Raw genomic sequence first — 15,773 nt, forward strand, 5'->3', positions numbered from 1 at the left:
ATAGATAGATATAGATAGATAGATAGATAGATAGATAGATAGATAGATAGAAATATCTATATCGTTATCTAGATATAGATATATATACATACAAATATATCTCTCAAGTGTCAAAATAAAGGTGAGAATTCTGATATGAAAAACTTATCATGGACTAAATTATAAGCTTTAAGATACTTTGGTTATCTGACTTTAATTTTACTATTTTTTAGGTAGGAGAAAAGTCCACTTGAGAATGTATCTGTTGCTCTACAAGTCAAGTTTTTAGGAATTAAATTATATCATTTTTTTAAGCTCTCAGTTTTCATTTAGTATTATACCTGTTAAATTATTATTTTCCTCAAATGTTCAGTGACTTGACAAAATATAGACCCAGAACTGATGGAAAGAAATCTAGATTATTGTTATTTTTAACTCTTTGAGGCAAATTTTATTCTCCAGGGACCACAACAATATCTCCCGTATTAAGAGGGTGGGGTCTGTGCCTCTCCCCTTTAACTGGGTAGCCTTTTGGAACTGATTGATCAGGATAGCAGGAAGAGGGGTGACACTATGTGACTTCCAAAGCTAGATGATTCAGCTTCTGCCTCACTGGTTGGGATATTTGTGCTGGAGCTCTGGACTGCCATGTAAACAATCTGAATGTTCTAAGGCCACCATGCTATAAGGAAGCCCAGACCAGTCCGTAAGGAGAGATCACATGGAAAAGACCTGAGACTCCATGAAGAGAAAAAGTTGCCCAACCAGACCCTAGCCGTACCAGCATCCCTCTCCCCAACTATACCAGCTCCTCCATCTGTTTCTATGAGAGACCCCAAGCAGACCCACTCAGCAAATTCTTTCCCAATTTCTGACCCACCAAAACGTTGAAAAATAACAGATTGATTGTTGTTTTAAGCCACAGTGTTGGGGTGACTCATTATGCAGCAGTAGAGAACTGGAATACCCTTTCAAAAAGTAAAACTGTTTCAACCTAGAACTGATATTTTTGAAATGATGCACAAAAAATGGAAAGATGTGGATGAGTAGATAGTTCATGCAGGTAAATTAGTTGATAGGTGAGTGGTTATAACTAAAAAGTAGTCTGTTCTATGCCACCTTGTTTCTTTTTTCTTTTTCTTTTTTTTTCATACTGTCCTTTACTTTTCTGTGACTTCCCTTTTATCTCTCACTCATGGTTCTCAATTCTGGATGGACATTAGAAGCACTAGAAAAACTTAAAAAAAATAATCAATGTCCAGACCCAGATTTAATTGTTCAAGGTGGGACTCAGCTCTAGGTATATTTTTAAAACTCGCCAGGTGATTCCATTTCGCTGCCAGGGCTGAGAACCACTGTTGAATGCTGACAGTGCCTAAATCTGTATCCCTTCCTTAGAGCTAGCTGCAGATTGAGAGATTCAGCTGCTTTGTAAGTATCTGGACGTTGATGCCTCCCAGGCCTTCATGCATGTGCTTCTCCACCAAGACTCCTTTTCTCAGGAAATGGCACCACTATCCACGTAAACAAACACTCCAGCCAGAAACCTGGATGTCATCCAGATTCCCTGCCTTCCGCATTCCTTGCATCTAGTTAAACACAAACGAATCCCTTCCTCCCCAGTAATTTGTGAGTCATTTTCTACTCTGCCCCATCTCGGTCCACTTTTCTCCCCTTGATACTGCTTTAGAATCCTAACGAGCATCCATTTGATCCCTTCTAACTCATCCACATAGAAACCACAATGACCTTCTTAAATACGCAAATCACATTCTTTCTCTGAGTAAAACCTTTCAATGGCTTGCCCTTAGAATAAGGCTCAAAATTATAAGATGGTTTGCAGGGCCTTGCACACGTATGCCCCATGCCTTTTTGATCCAAATTCATTTAAAATCTCCTTCCTAGTAACATTTAATGCTCCAACAAGCCTGAAGCTTTCATTCCTTTGGAAGTGCTTCTAGACCCTCAGTCCTGTCCTTTAGTAGATGTTGTGTACTCTTCCTGGGATCTCCATCTCTTCTCCCCTTCCCCTCTCCTGTCTTAGTCGTACTCATCCCTCATCCTCAGTTTAAATGAACATCAATTCTTAGAGTGGGCTTCCCTGACTCTACATTAGGATAGGTCCCCTGTTATGACACCCAAAGCATCTCTACGTCCTTTCTATAACGCTCATCAAACATCTGTCTTTCTAGACTACCAACTCCAAAGCAAGTCAACGGTTGTATGTCACTGCCTACAGCTCATCTTCTAGAACAGTCTGTATATTGTGACTGACTGAATGAATGAATAAACAAATGAACATGGATTAAAAGATCAATATCAACTCTGAGAGAAGTTTTCATGGCAATATTCTGGCCTCTGTACTTGGCTCTGGCCCATCCAAAATTCAGCAATTTGGACAAGATATAGAAGATGTCAACGCATTTTTTAAATGACACAAAATTGGAAGGAATGACTAATGTATTCCCTGTTTTGGGTGGCAAAAAAGCAAGATTCTGAAAGATAACAGCTAGCTGGAGTGATGGGTCAGAATTTACAGATCGAAATTTAACAAAGATGGATGCAAAATCCTACCCTCACATTCTAGTCACTACACAAGTATAAGACAGGAGATACTTGTCACAGAAGTAATTCAGGGTGTGTTCGTAGCAGAATAAGCTCCTTTTGAGGCAATAATTGATGTATCTCCTAAAAGTGCTAATGCTATCTTTGATTCCTTTAACGGATATAAAGTGTCCAACCAAGACAGGCAGGTCCCACCATCTCTGCAACAATGTGCTTTGTTTACAGGACCACATTTCAACAGGATACACTCAGAGGAGCTTGCCCAGGGTGGTAAAAGCTTGAGAAACAAAACTTATGAAAACATTTACTACATAACACATGGAATTCTGGGGAATACTTTATTTCCTTGAAAAAAGTGAAAGGCTGGTTTTTAGAAAACAAGAGTATACTTACACAACAGAAGGCAGAACTAGGACCAAGGATTGGCAATATCTAACATTCCCTTTCTGGCCACATCCTTCTTGTTACCCACCCCTCTCATCCTCTCTATCTCTTTAATATCTGCTCTTTGTTCTCCACTGGAGCTCTCATCCCTTAGCCTCTCCCTAGTCTTCCATCTTCACAGATGCTTTGATCGGCTACCTGAATGATTCTCAGCCCCCATATCCCTGAGCCCAAGGATCTACTACTATGTTTCTTATGGTTTTAACCTTGGATCATTCCTTTTCTCTGCTCCTGCTTGCAGCTTATTGAGACTCTCTAGGGAAGGCCATGCCAGTCGGCTCCATGACAGCTCTGTGTTATCCGGCATCAGAGGGCGTTCAGTCCTGCTCAGCATCCTTTCATTCATCTAGGCCGTTTACTGTCACATTCCCAAAAAGGAGCTCTAAACTTTTTCCACTTTTTTAGCCCTAAGCAAATTCTAGAACTCTCACACAGAGGAAATAGTTTCCTTAAATTTTACTCTTCACAATCTCAAATTTTTATTTGCACTTCATTCTTTCTTTTTCTCCTTGTCTCCTTTCTCAGAATTGCAAGAATAAGAGAACTATCCCCCCTCCTTTCTAAAGCTTGCTTTTCCACGTGGATTGTGATACCTTTTATTTCCCCCCCACCCCCATTTCCCCTGGGACTTCGTTTCATAACTTATCTTCTGTCTTTCCTCTCTTCAAATTCTTTCTCGTTGCCGGCCTCTTCTCTCAGTTAGTGAACATGCTCACATACTTCGGGGAGATTCATTGTGCAGTGATTGTTTTAAGATAATTTGGAGAGAGGAGAAACCAAGCCAGGGATTCCAGTTAGTAAGCTTTTTCCAGAGTCCAGGTGAAAAGCAAAGGGAACCTGTCGTAAAAGACAGAATGGTGAACAGGTTTTTCAGTGGGGATTTTGATGGCAGAATGACTCGTGAGATAGTTGTTATTTATGACTTTGCCTTTTTTTCCTACTGTTTCATCAGCTCCTTGGGGACAAAGACTGTCAGATTTATCTCACTTTCCCTCACAAAATCTGGCTTGAATGAATGAACAGTTAGAATTCTCTCAAAATATGTACATATGGGGAGAGAGCTGCCCTCTGAGAAGATAGTTGATGGGAAAGGGAACGACATCTCCATATTAGGAGGAAGACAGTAGACCTTTGTCTCTCAAAGTATGGTCCACTCTATTAGTTTCTCATTGATGTAACAAATTGCCACAAACGTAGTGCCTTCAAACATCGCAAATTTATTCTCTTAGAGTTCTGGAGTTCAGATGTCACTGGGTCTTAATGGGCTAAAATCTAGGTGTCAGTAAGGCAGTATTCCTTACTGGAGGCTCTAGGGGAGAATTAGCTTTTTGCCTTTTCCATCTTCTAGAAGCTGCCTGCATTCCTTGGCTCATGGTACCCTTTCATCTTCAAACCCAGCAATGGCTTGTCAAGTCTTTCTCACATTGCATCACGCTGACACTGACTCTCTTCTTCCTCCTTCTATTTATAAGGACCCTTGTGATTACATTGGTCCCAGTGAGATAACCCAGAAAAATCTCCCCATCTCAAGGTCAGCTGATTAACTACCTTAATTCTATCTGTAAAATTAATTTACCAAGTAACCTTACATGTTCACAAGTTCTGGGAGATTAGGGCATGGATGTCTTTTGGGGGCCATTATTTTGCCTGCCACATCCTTGGATAAATAAGATCTACATTGCCTGAGAGCCTGGTAGAGGTGCAGACTCTTGGGCTCCACCCCAAGCTTCTGAATCAGAATCTGCATTCTAATCAGGTCCCCAGGTGATTTGAATTTTCTTTAAAGTCTGAAAAACCACAACTACACTATCTCTAAGTCCTACTTTAAACTCTCCACAATTCTGTGAAAACGTGTTTTTTTCTCCACCTTCAAATTTTCATTATTCCTTCTAATCCTGGTTTCCTGCCAAAAAAAAAAAAAAAAAAGTTAATTTTGATTTGTACCCCTGGTGTTAATTCCTAAAAAGTCAGCCAAGTAGAACATGACAGTACCTCATGCATATTTTTTTACTGGCAGAAAGTAGATGCTAGGAAAGGCAATTAAATTATAGAATTATCCATGATGCAAAGGTACTGGTCTGCAAAGAGTATTTTCTTCCCCAAGAAGATTCACAGGAGAACTGCCTTCATTACTGTGAAGATAATATTAGTGGCCCAGCAAGTGAAGCAAAACATACACAGATGAGCTGTTTTTAAGGCATCTCAGAACAGCTCAGCCTTTGAGAAGTGTGACCAAAGCTGATTATAAAATTCCTTTCAAAGTTGCAGGAAGGCACACCCATAAATAACTCTGGTTCTGACTGGTGCAAAAAGGAGGTTGCTGGCTGTTTGATCGCTCTCCTTATTGTAGGGGATAAGATTGCAATGCCTCACCTCCAAGACTGCAAGGTCCTCAAGGCTAAGACCAGCCATGTGCATGCAGTGCCTGGGACCTAGGAGGTACTCCATACATTTGGGGTTTCAATAATTTTTAGTATTGTGTAATATTTTATACCGACTTACAGAGATGCACTGAAAAAAAAAAACAGATAAATAAAACTGGGAAATTTCAGTGACCATCTAATTAGATTCTCTGCTTCCTTTTGTTCAATCAGTCATTCATTCATTTATTCAACATTTATGAATTATCTAGCGAATGCCAGCCATTGTTCCATGATAGGAACATATGATCGCTGTCACTCAGGAGCTCACATCCCAGTGGGGCAAATAGACACATAAGTAAATAATTGTAGCAACATGAGTTCAAGGGCCTCTCTTCTCCTGTCTGTCATTCACATGCTAATTGGATTTGTCTTTAAAATTGTCCATTTCTCCAATTGGACTAATTATTTGGCTTTATTTTTTTTGTTTTCAGCCCTAGCTACTAATGTTGCCTGTAGGCACTTGCTACTCGTTCTAGAAAATGGAACTCCTTCAAACTAGTTCAAGTAAAAAAAGAGGTTATTATAAAGTTCTGGGAGGGTCTCATGGGACTTCAGGAAAAGTTGAAGAAGCAGGAAAGGCAGAGAGCGAAGCAGCTCCAAAATGCCTCTGTTTTCTTCCTATGTGATGAGTAGTCTAGGCTGCCACGGCAGAGAATCCGATTGGTCCACTTTGTCTTTTCAGGCCCCTTCCTGACCACTGTGATCATTGTCATTATATTCCGATTGCTTCCTTCGTATCAGTCACTCATGGAGCTGCAATTCTATGTATTTTTTAATTTACATGTTTACACCTATTTTCCTCTCTTGGTTTGGTAGTGACCATATCTATTTTGTTGCTACTATATCCAGCCACTCGTACAGTGCCTGATCATAGAAGGCATTTAGTGGATAGATAAATGAAAGAATGAGAGGGAGAGAAAAAAACACGTGTCATTAGTGACCCTAGAGATGGGCTTCCTTCTGGTCCTTCCTAGTCAGCTTGCAGGAACGGGGAGGTCGAGGAGAGCCCTGGGCCCACTGGCTGCGAGGCTGTGGAGGAAGGTTCTTAGGAAGAGAGATATACAGGGCATTCTCCCTCGAATAAGTCTTGGCCAACATTCTAGCCACATGTTCTTTCAATCGTCAACCTTTACACCTAGCGAAAGCTTTCTCTTTAGTGGGCCAACGTAAATGCTCCCACTCTTTTCTTTTTAAAATTTATTGAGCAGCTAATGTATGCCAAATTCTACATCAGACACTTTACATTGCATCATCTCTTTTCATTTTTGCAGAGATTCCTCATTTTATAGCTACAGAACCAAGTTTCAACTATTTAAGCAACTCATCCAAGGTCACAGAGCTAGCACGTCGCATAGCCACGATTAGAACAAAAGTGTATTTAATCCCAAAGTCCCTTCCATGACATTTGCCTATCTCCTCTATAAAGTATTCTCCCCTCCTCATGCAAACTTAACTGCTCCTTTCTGTGTAGTACCAGAATGCCTTATTCTTAAAGACAGCGCAGCGTTATTACACACTTTTGGGTACAGTTGGTTCTGGCTCCAGTGCTACACTGTCCCTCTTAGGGGAGGAAGTGTACGTGGTTCCCCTTTATGTCTTTGGTGCCTGTCACTTAATAGGAGCTCAACCAGTATCTGCTGGGCCAAGCTACACTGTCCTAGGGGAGGAAGTGTACGTGGTTCCCCTTTATGTCTTTGGTGCCTGTCACTTAATAGGAGCTCAACCAGTATCTGTCTGCTGGGCCAAGCTTTGCAAGGATAGGTAGTTACTACGCCCTTTGATATTTTTAAAATTCCACAAAATAACATACCTTATCATAAAGAAAGTAAAATTATCCAGTCTTACAAATACTTTTTCCATCTTTGTCATTGAATTTAAAGAACATACGTGTACTCTCGCAACCCATAAAATGTTTAGGTCACATCAACTGAGACTCACCCCGTTATTGTAGATGGTAAATGCAGAGTGGTTATGGTCCAAACACGCTGATTGGATACTCCTTTGACTCAAAACAGGAGCCTGGTATACCTATAAAGCAGCATTCTCTCATTCAACAAATAGTTATTAAATACCTACTACATGCGCATTATTAGTCACTTGGGATAGGCATAGTGATTATGCAAAAAGGTCGAAAGAAGCATTCTGTCCTTATGTTGCTTATCGTCTAGTAGACACAGCATGTACATAAACACCTAGGATATAAAGTGGAAGGTGCTAGGTGTTAAGAGACACCTGCCTAAGGGTTATGGGAATTGAAAGGAGGCAGGGATGACTTCTGGCAGGGATGGTCAAAGACTTCATGGAACACATGGCATTTAAGCTGGAATATATGATTCGGACAAGCAGACACATCTCAGGTCAAAGGCAAAACACACAGAGGTGAGGGTGGGAGCCATGAGGGGCTATCACTGGGCTTGTGCACATCCGTAAAGAGCGGAGTAAGAGAAGCGTTTGGAAAAGCAGGTTGAAGCCCAATTGCTGATGGCTTCGAATTCCAGGTTGTAGAGATTTAACTTTATTCTTAAGGAAGGCGGTAATATGGTCATCATCATACTTTAGGAAGAGCAGCCTGACAGCGGCCTCGGAATGAATTTGCAAGAGAGAGACTGGAAGCAGAGAGAGCAGTTATTTTATGTTTATTTGATAATACTGGGTCTTTACTGATCACACGGCTGTGTAGGTGGACTGAAAACTTTGGTCAGAACTATTTTTGAAACTCAGACATAGTCTAAATGACTCATCAGTAAGCCAAGAAGAATTTCTAAAGAGTCATCATCACAGGCTTAAAAAATGCACAGTGTAAATGAGGAAATCTGCTAATAGCTCTTAAACCAAACAACTCAGGTATTGAGGAGGTAGGTTAATGTAGGAAGCCGAAATGAAACAGCTTGTTAAAGCCACATTGCCTCCCTGCTTAGTGTGGGCGAAATGCCAGCAGGGCGGGCCTAAGGCAGAACGAGGCAAAACCTGCCGAGCCAGATACAAAGCCCCAGAGAAAAGGGAAGGGAATAGTAAAATGCTGAAGGTTAAATGAAAACAACTTTTGAGGTGGAAAAGGCAGATTTCTCAATAGCAAACTGAATTTGCCAAACCACATTTAAATTAGAAGAGCAAAACGGGGGAATGTGATTGGGGAAAGGTAAAGCAGTTGCTAAATGAACTGCTAACTAGCGGTCTGATTGTCACCCAACAGCTTGCACCGCCGCCTGGGCCCTCCTGGACCACTCTGTTTTTGGCATGAAGACCCTTGGGGATGCAGTCAAGTGCAGCTTCAAACAGTGGGCTTCGGTGTGAAGCCACAACAGCAGGCACATCAGCTTGGGCTGTGGCAGTGAAGTAAAGGCTGTGTATCTTAAGCAGAGCCAAAAACAGCCTCTGCAAAACAGCCACTGCAGGCATGAAGTTTATGAGTTCCCCATATGCAAACTACCATTAGTCACGCATTGATTGATCCATTCCTCCAGGAGCTTCATTTCCAAATGCAAAGGCAGCCTTTCAGCACAACCTCGCTATGCCACTGCCTTTGTCATCCTTTCTTTATATTTAAAACTACTTCATAATGAGCTCTCTTTGAGATTTAAATGCTTAGACCTCATGATTCTAATGAATCATAAATAGTGACACTGAGGCTCTCGTATTTCTTTTCTAATTTTTTTAGTTTTCTGTATTTTTATGTGCACATATGAGTGCACATGATTTCTCCATCTTTCTCAAAGACATTTTCATAGGAAAATAAATGTAGCGAATATAAATAAAAAGGTGGAGAAACAATACTACTCTCTTCAAAATAGCTAAGACCAGTGATTAAAGCAGAAACAGAGGTTAGTCCAGAAATTCACTATAATTCAACATTACTATGGAATATCTAAGAATAGGCAGAAATTATTTTTTCCTCTTTTATCTCATTTTTTTAAACTTGATATTCCTTTCTTAAGTATCTTCCTCTGGGAATTGTATGCAATATTCATAGTTAGATTTGATATCAGAACTTGATTATTGACAATTTTCTAAGGGTACATTCAGAGCTAGAGTAGATATTTACTATATTAGACTGTGGTTGTATTTTTTTTTTTTTACTTGAGGGATAATCAAGAGTAGTATAAATGTCTAAAAAAGAAGTGTCTCTGTAAGCCATGTTTTGTACTATGTTTTGCCTTAGTATAATAAAATATATTTTGCAGGGGAGAGACTAGAAACAGGTAGAACAGTTAGTTTATCTTTATTCAATAAATCTGGGTCTTTACTGATCACACAGCTGTGCAAGTGGATTGAAAACTCTGGTCTAATGTAACTGTAGTTGACCCTTGAACAACACGGGAGTTAGGGGTCTTCATCCCCCGCACAGTCAAAAATTCATGTATAACTTTAACTTCCCAAAAACTTAACTGCTAATAACCTACTTTTGATCAGAAGCCTTACTGATAACATAAAGTGTTAACACATATTTTGTATGTTATATGTATTATATTCTGTATTCTTACAATAAAGTAAGCTAAAGAAAGGAAATGTTATTAAGAAAATCATATAGAAAACACATTTACAGTAATTCTTGAAAAAAAACCACATATAGGTGGACCTGTGCAGTTCAAACCCATGTTGTTCAAGAGTCAGCTGTATAATGTTAACTAAATTAATAACTAAGCATTATATTATTTAGAAGGACATGGCTGAGGTGGTAATATAAGACATCTTATATACTAACCAACCGCAGTGCCTTGAATGCTAGAATTTTATTTAAAGAACTACATTAGAAGGATAACATGTAATGTTTAAACATAACTCCAATGCACTGATAACTATAAGGCCATTGTATTTATTGTTGGACACACACTGTTAACGCCTTTCCTGGGTTGGAAGCAGGGGAGATATTGGTCAAAGGGTGCAAACTTACAGTTATAAGATTAACAAGTTCTGAGGATCTAATTTACAGCATGGCAATTGTAGGTAATAATGCTGTATTATGTACTTGAAAGTTGTTGAGAGTCAATCTTAAAAGTTCTTACCACAAAAATGAAGTGGTAATTATGCGATGGGATGGAGATGTTAGTTAATGCTATGGTAGCAATCATTCTACAATATATAAGTGTATCAGATCCACACCTTAACTTATACAACGCTATGTAGATATAAGTATAGAGCTATCTTCCTAGCACAATCAATGAATAAGAAAAGACAATTTAACCAAAGGATGGTCGAGTGACGTTCACAAGACTTAAGTCCTTTGCACAGCCTTCGAGGCCCTGCATGACCAGGTCCCTGGCCACCTCTGACCTCATCTTACACTCTAGAAGCCTCACCCTCTATCTCCCTCCTTACTCAGCTTCAGCCACTCCCTCCTCATCTGTGCCTTGCTCCTCATTCATGCAGTTTCTTCTGCCTAAATGCCTTTCCCCTTACCTCCCATTCATGTCTTCTCACTAATCTAAATACTCTTATACACAGATCTACATAGAGAAGGCTGCCTATTTTCTAACATAATTAGGAAATAGGCTATTAATTAAATGTTCTAGTCAATAGAGTCACATTGCACATATTATACTCATATATCCATATGCTATGAATCTGATTACAATAAGCTGCATGTAACTCAATCTCAACTGGTCATCATTCACCATTGATGTAAACATGTAAAGATTGTGCAATGCTTTCGTGATCATCACTATGGATGCCACTTAACCTTTGCACCATGTAGTACTCTAGTATTTGTCAGTAACAACTATAGTAATCCCCTTGATAGAAAGCTCAGTGAGCCAGATTTTGCTAAAGTAGATAGAGCATCCTGTAGAAATTACAAGTGTTGTGAGATAAAGATCGATTCTTTCTGTTATGCCAGAATAAAGAATACAATGCTAAATTTGACTACAAAATACATATAGATCATTGAAAATTGAATATCAGCCTACTCTATTGAGATCCTTAGCTCTCATACATGTATTTACTCTTACTATGTTTTAAATGTTTGGTTTTCAGAAAATGTGTTTGGGAGCTTTTCTTTTTCTTTTTTTTTTCTTTTTCTTTTTCTTTTTTTTTTTTTTTTTTTTTTTTTTTTTGTATTTTGGCTAAGACTGCCATTTCAAAACTACAATGTCCCACATTTTTATATCTCTATAAACATTAATGGAGTTTCACAACACACTTGCGTGAACCTCGAGATGACTGTTTCCACCGTACAGATAAGAGAAGCTGAGGCATGAGGCTATTTCTGCATGTTTTCCAAAGATACCCACCTCACTTCCCACACCCCACCCCTGCACTGAGCCAGTGGAAAGGAGAGCCTGAGACAGAAAACATCTGTGTCCTCACTGAAAACACATCTTGTATGCATTTGGAATCTTGGGGGAGGGTAGATAGCTAAACCAGAGTTGCCTTTTCACACTTGCAATTAAAGTCCTAACAAGGGGATCTTTGTAGAAATGTGTACATAATAAAGAGGGCATCAAGGTGATTACAAGGATGAATTTACACTGGTCTGAAATGCCTCGAGTGTGTTTGAAGGCAAGAAGATAGACTAGTTGGCTTTTCAAGGCCTTTCTAACAGTTATAACTATCCACTGAGAAGTTCATGAATGAAAAGTATTTAAAGTGTTTACCTTTCATTTTCTTTCTTTTTCTTTACAGATCTATGCAGTTCGATCAGTTGTTCCCAACAAAAGCAATAATGAAATAGTCCTGGTGCTACAGCAGTTTGATTTCAATGTAGATAAAGCAGTGCAAGCCTTCGTGGATGGTATGTATACACGTCCCCTGAACTCGAAGATGTTAGGTCTAAATATTCCATGTATTCTGTGTGTTTTCCTTTAAATGCATTGAATACCAGTTAGTTACTAATACTTCGATTCTAACAAAAATATTTTAGGTTTTAAAAACATATACAAACACAATAGGAACAAAAGTTAAAGTTTTTTTTGTTTTTTGTTTTGTTTTGTTTTTGGATCATTAGAAAAAAGGCTGTAGATAGTTTCTAAAGAATGCTACCAGTTTCATTGTCTACCAGTCATTCCAATTTGTTATTAAACATGTCCTTTATTTGATGGTGACCTTGTGAATGGAGGATAACGTAGTTCATTCCTAATCTGGAAAGTCTTCTCATCAACTAGCATTATTCTACTTGGCTTTATGACTGGAATCCTTGAACTTAATGCTTTCGTAACCTGTGAAGACTGGTTTATTCTGTAGCATCCTTAGTTTGTGATTCCAAGTTTGCCTAATTAATCAGAATACCAGTTCCTCTTGTCTACTTCTTGAACCTTTTTGCTTTCTTAAAAAAAATTTTTTTTGGACAGCCCCTCTTCAATGACATTATAGAATCTCAAGTCTCAGGAATGTGTTTATCCTATACGTGTATAACTTACTGCTTTACATTTCCTGTAAATTGTGGGGAAATTCTCCTCTCCTAATCAAATTAAGCAAGTTCCATTTATGAACAAAGATCTCATACCTGTCCTAGATTAGCACATGTCTTCTGTCCTGTCTATATTTTGTAACAGTGGACTAACTAAACATAATCTGACAGATAAAGTCAGGGAAGACTTATCAGCATGTTTCTCAGTTATATCCTATTTATACTTTATTTGTTAAGGACGGTTTGATTTACTTATTTTCCCAGGAGTAGAATAACCTTCCTAAATTTCTATAAGTATAATTACATTTCAGGCAAGGTATTGGAACCAGGCAACATGCTCACATTCCGATGTCTGCAGCCAAATTTAGGGTCCTAATTGAATTAAAAAATGATTATCATTCAAAATGGACCTGCAGGCAGACCCATAGTGCATAGCTTTACTGTTTTTCCCCAATTCACGGACTAGCAGATTTAGAATCTTTAGTCATAAGAAGCAAATGGTAGAGAGTGCAATATGAATTAGATTTTGCATCATCCAGTGCAATTTATCTCAAGAAAAAAAAAATTGGAAATGCGCACATCCTGGCTCAGATAAACTCTTTTCAGGTTTCGCTTGCCAACATCACTCACATGGAAAAAAGCTTTAAAAGGAAAAAGGTTATTATCCCCATTCCTCCCCACCCTCGCTTGGATTGAGGCCCCCACAAAGTGACCCTGATGAAATGCACAGATGCTCAGTAACTGATACACTCTCATCAAATCCATTTATATTTAAATAGAGCACCTAGCTTATCCTTCTTGAAATTTTCACCTTGTCAATGCTGAGATCTCGTTAAAAAAATATATATATATTGATCGCTGAGAAGCCTCATGTCATCTTGGTGGGGGACCAATCAGACAACTTGTTTAAAAACCACTAAAAATCAAAAATATTTGTTGGGAGTCACTTATGAGGCATATTAAAAGCACTATTTCCAAGTGGCTTAAAAAACTCCAAGCAGTTTCAGTGTAATTAAAATTTAATAATAACAGTTTCAAAATTCTCTGTAAACATGTGTATTCTTCAGAATTACTCTCTAAAATCTCATTTAAATTGAAAATGGAATTTATGTCAAAATATGAAAACTAAAGGAATAATCGAATATTACAATTGAAAGTAGGAGACAACGCACCTCCTTTCTCTGATTAAAAAGAACAGTACTTAACATTTTTTTTTAATTTAATTTAATTTAGAAAACTGAAGTTTAGCTACAGGGAAGGACTACCCTAATGATTATTAACCATTGGCATGACTTACCAAGAAACCTAATGAAAGTGACTTCCTAAATTTCTTCAAAAGAAAATACTGTGAAACATTAATTCTCTGGGCAAATCAGAGAAAAACCAGCCCAGTTAATAAAAAGTCTGAATTATATCTTACTTTTAAGTGCAGTCTTATTATTTCAAGTACATGTAACTCAAAAAGTCTAAGAAGGGCATTAAATTGGAAACTTTGAATAGATAGGAATAATTAGCCCATGTAAAACATTTGTCAAAGCAATATGGCCTCTGCTTATCCAACAGTGAGAGCAGACTCAATAATTGGGACTCTACTAATTTGAAATTTGGTATAAGGACCAGGTTGAAGTTTATTTTTGTTTGGCCAACACCCTCATTGTAGAGAACTATTAGTATAATGTGGTTGTATGATAATGCTTACAATTGTTAAAAGAATACATTTAAGAGCTACTCTTTTAGAAGTACCTATTTAATAAGAAAACAACTGATGTACTCATTACTAATAAGTCATTGTTGAAATTACCCCCAGAATAGTTGGAATGAGTGAAAGAACTTTTTTAGACTACATAGAAACAGTTACTATAACTGACCAGTGGCAAAACATTTCTTTTAAAATATTGTATAACAATCAGGTTAGACTTTTTCTCTGAGTCTGTGCCGTTCCACATATGTATGTGAATGTCGCTAACAGAACCTGGGAGTCAGTTGTCATTTGATGAACTTTTGTTTCAAGTGGAAGCCTTGCAAAGGTTACATCCCATTCCTATCCACAGTGATAGAAGTAAAACTAATATCAGATAATTTGTCCTCCTTATCACCCTGCCAAGTTGTGAACATCATGACTAGAGGCAGATAAAGAGCAGGAATAGCCACGTAAAAAGCCATGATTCATATGGTTAATAATATTCAAACTTTCCATGTTTGGTCCAGAAGATTATAGATATTTTGATTCATATATCAAACAGAACAATTTTAATTCTACCTATGGCAATGAAACTATCAGAAAATTCTTAAGATAGATTCATTTTCTCTGAGACAACATAATGATAAAAAAAAGTAAGCTTCATGTAGTGGGGCTTAATATTTTGATAAAACCAAGATCATGCAGTGAATTAAATGAAAATCTGGAAATAAAACATGAAACTGGCATTTTTATTAAGGTAGGATGTATCAAAACAAATGAAAAAGCTAAGAAAAAAATTGTTACCAAGATAGAAAGACTGAGATGAATTTAGTGTGGTGTTTTATTATGTGAATGCACATTGAAGATTCTTTGTCTTTTTCTAGGTAGTGCAATTCAAGTTCTAAAAGAATGGAATATGACAGGAAAAAAGAAGGTAAGATTAATATTGATTGTAAATTAGTAACATCTTTAATCAAAATTTGTATGGTGGTTATCATTTTAAAAAGGCTGCCAATTTTATGCTGCTTTCAAATATGTTAATATGTACGCCCAGAAAGCTTCCAAATTCATGACTCTTCAATTACCAGCCACCCTCACTACTAATGCCCTTGTATTCTGTTCAGTGTTGTTAACTGCCAGGTGTGTTTTAGAAGTCCCAGAGTTTTTCTTAAGTGTGACAGGGAGCCCAACCGGAGAATTCAAAGGATTCAAGACATTAACTTGCCTGAACATATCCTGTAGCACAAAGGAAAAATTTAGGGAGTGTTTAAAGGTACCTGAAAAGCTCTGAATATATTTTCACATGTTTTTCTAACTGAAAGAATCTGTCCAAGGCTGC

At 38.0% G+C, this 15,773-nt stretch overlaps 1 protein-coding gene across 2 annotated transcripts in view; it reads left to right on the plus strand.

The window, feature by feature from the left end:
• SPATS2L (spermatogenesis associated serine rich 2 like) overlaps positions 1–15,773 on the plus strand; it is a 149,046-nt gene that overhangs the window by 85,149 nt on the left and 48,124 nt on the right. For both annotated transcript variants that reach the window (XM_006921328.3, XM_015596755.2), the window contains exons 4-5: positions 12,030–12,138; positions 15,319–15,368. In XM_006921328.3, the coding sequence (XP_006921390.1) occupies positions 12,030–12,138; positions 15,319–15,368 (159 nt within the window). The remainder of the gene's footprint in view (positions 1–12,029; positions 12,139–15,318; positions 15,369–15,773) is intronic.

This window comes from Pteropus alecto, unplaced genomic scaffold (assembly GCF_000325575.1).
Source record: "Pteropus alecto unplaced genomic scaffold, ASM32557v1 scaffold3, whole genome shotgun sequence".
Taxonomy (NCBI): Eukaryota; Metazoa; Chordata; class Mammalia; order Chiroptera; family Pteropodidae; genus Pteropus; species Pteropus alecto.